The sequence below is a fragment of the Echinops telfairi genome, unplaced genomic scaffold, assembly GCF_000313985.2.
Source record: "Echinops telfairi isolate 266 unplaced genomic scaffold, ASM31398v2 ScPeMD7_7356;HRSCAF=8355, whole genome shotgun sequence".
In the NCBI taxonomy this organism is placed as follows: domain Eukaryota; kingdom Metazoa; phylum Chordata; class Mammalia; order Afrosoricida; family Tenrecidae; genus Echinops; species Echinops telfairi.
In genome coordinates, this window is record NW_022111256.1 from 2,591,170 (window position 1) to 2,593,768 (window position 2,599).

At 51.4% G+C, this 2,599-nt stretch overlaps 1 protein-coding gene across 1 annotated transcript in view; it reads right to left on the reverse strand.

Annotated features, from left to right (window-relative positions):
• Window positions 1-2,156: 2,156 nt before the first annotated feature.
• LOC101650832 (phosphoglycerate mutase 1-like) overlaps window positions 2,157-2,599 on the reverse strand; it is a 5,314-nt gene continuing 4,871 nt past the window's right edge. Inside the window, exon 3 of the mRNA XM_004717392.2 lies at window positions 2,157-2,597. Coding sequence (XP_004717449.1) covers window positions 2,247-2,597 — 351 coding nt within the window. The 3' untranslated portion in view covers window positions 2,157-2,246. The remainder of the gene's footprint in view (window positions 2,598-2,599) is intronic.

A 2,599-nucleotide genomic window follows, 5' to 3' on the forward strand; every position in this document is an offset into this window, starting at 1 on the left:
TGTCTTCAGCGGTTGTGTTGGGAAGGTGAGCATCATAGAATGCCAATTTACTAGAAGAAAGTATTCTTGTGTTGAGGGAGTACTCGAGTGGAGGCCCAAGAGGCTCCTTATATACAACCAAACCCCTCATGAATTTGACTTCTTAGTTTAGGGCATAATTTCATGAGCCATCTCAGTTAATCAGCCTAGTACCATGTCTAATATGGGCAAAGCACAATTAATCACTAAGCACCTGCAGCAGCAAAGGAAGGAGTCAGGATTGGAGAATGTGTGTAGAGAGCCTCTAGGAACCACTGCCTCCTTTGCCATGTGGCCAGAATTGGATGGTGTCCGGCAACCAGAACTGCTTTGATTAGATTCCAGAAAAGAGGCCTGCTCAAAAGGAGAGGGGTACAGAATTTCAAGTTCATGTGGACTCTAGACTTTCAGCAGCCATGGAGAATGGATGAACCCCTGAAACTACTGCACTGAAATAGTCCTTAAACCCAAAATACCCCCCAGAAGTCATCTTCAAATCAAACACCATCATGCCTCTTGCAAAGGGTCTCCATCCTTTGCAGAGAACAGGAAACACCAGAAGCACCTGTGCAGAGCCCCGTTTCCTACTTCAAGGTGAAGCGGCCAGGTGCTCTATCATCATCCCGGTCCTTAGCCATGCAGTTTTGTGTGTCACTGTCCTGTCAGCCTACGGGGGGTGGGGGGGGTGTAAAGCAAGACTACGGAAGAATGCGTTCAGACCAAAGCAACAGTAACAGATGAGTGGGACACCACCCCATCAACACATTGTGGATCCAGACCAACCAACAGTGGCTCCTCCTACCTAGTCAGAAAAGGTCCAACTGGAACCTTAGGCTCGTCAAAGAACTAGCTACGAGGGATCAAATTGACAACCTAACTTAAAACCTTGGGGGCAGCGTGTGAAGGTTCACGGGGGAGTAACCACTGGGAAAAGGAGGGCAAGCGTGGTTGTCCAGCCCAGAGAATGTGAATTGTCCCGTACAAAGGACTCGAGGCGTTCTATTGTGTATATTCTATATTCTCAACAACATGTAGGAGGGGGAAAAGTTACTTGGAAGAAAGAAAAAGACTGGCTTAAAAGAAAAACAGAAGTAGCTCCAAAAGTCTTTGAGAGGTCACAAAGGACTTGATTTTCCCGTGGAGGGGACCAGGTGATGGCCAGTTACCATGACTGGAGATCCTCTGCCCAGCCCACCCCCAAGCCAGCTTTCCCACCAGAGGTGAAAACCCAGCAGGAAGTCCAAATCCTGGGACAGGTGGGGCAGAGTTCTGCTTAGGCCTGGTAACAGAAAGCTCCAACCTGTCACACAGTGACTGAGTTGAGTAAAGAGATGTTTCAAGTTGGATTGGAGGGTTCCTACCCATCAGGGATCACACATCACACCACAAGATATTGCACATCACTCCTTTATTATACTGATCTGGAAAAAGGATTTAGTACAGGTGTCTTCAAACTGAGGACTGGGCCCAAGTAGCAGGGCTGAGCGACTGACTGGACCAGCCTCAATCTCAGTGAAGAGACATGTGGACACGATCAACAGGCATTTCACTGCCTCACAACAGAGAGGGCGGGGAAGGGTTCTACAGCACACAGCAGGATGGACTCCTCCCTGCAGCAGCCAGGGAGCCTACCCCACACGGTGAGAGGAATGGCTTAGTTTCTGAGGGTCACATGGGGTCCTAGTATATCAACTGCCACCAGAAACCCAAGAAGGGTTTTCATTTTGTCATACATAAACATGATTTTTTTTCCTTTTGTAAAATACAACACGTAAACATTCGGAGTTGATCCCAACCTTTGGGGTCAGGGAGGAAGGGGATGTAAGATCACATGGAATGAATAGAGTGCCAATGCACAACAGTCCGGGCCTGGAATCGCCCAGCTCGCCCTCCTGGTCGGTCACCCTCAGTGTGGTTCCTCCCACCCCCTAGCTCGAGTCTGTCCCGAGTAAACAATCCACTGGCATAATCAGAGTCCCTGCCCTCTGGGAAGAGAGGCAAGGCTTCCTTGGGCCTGGCTGAGGAGAATGCATGCCCAGAGGTGCCATTCAGACTAGGCCTGTACGAAGGGCGAGGGTGTAGGGGACAAGATGGCTGAAATGGGAGCCAGTGGTCCCCCATCTGCGGCATAAGGTGTGGTCAGTGTGACGTGTGCAGGGGAGCGGTGCAGAGGACAGGGTGAGCAGGGAGGGCAGGTGTCCCTGGGATAGCAGTCGGCTGGCGTGCCTTCACTTCTTGGCCTTGCCCTGGGCGGCCACAGCTTCCATGGCTTTACGCACGGTCTCCTCGTCCCCCAGGAACTGCATGGCCTTGATGGGCTTCAAGTTCTTGTCCAACTCGTAGACGATGGGGATGCCGGTGGGCAGGTTCAGCTCCATGATTGCCTCTTCAGAGAGGCCCTCCAGATGTTTGACAATGCCCCGGAGGCTGTTGCCATGGGCTGCAATCAGGACCCGCTTCCCTTCCTTGATCTGAGGAACGATTTCTTCGTTCCAGAAGGGCAGGGCTCTGGCAATGGTGTCCTTCAGACTCTCGCAGGAGGGCAGCTGGTCTTCAGTGAGGTCTGCATACCTGCGATCCT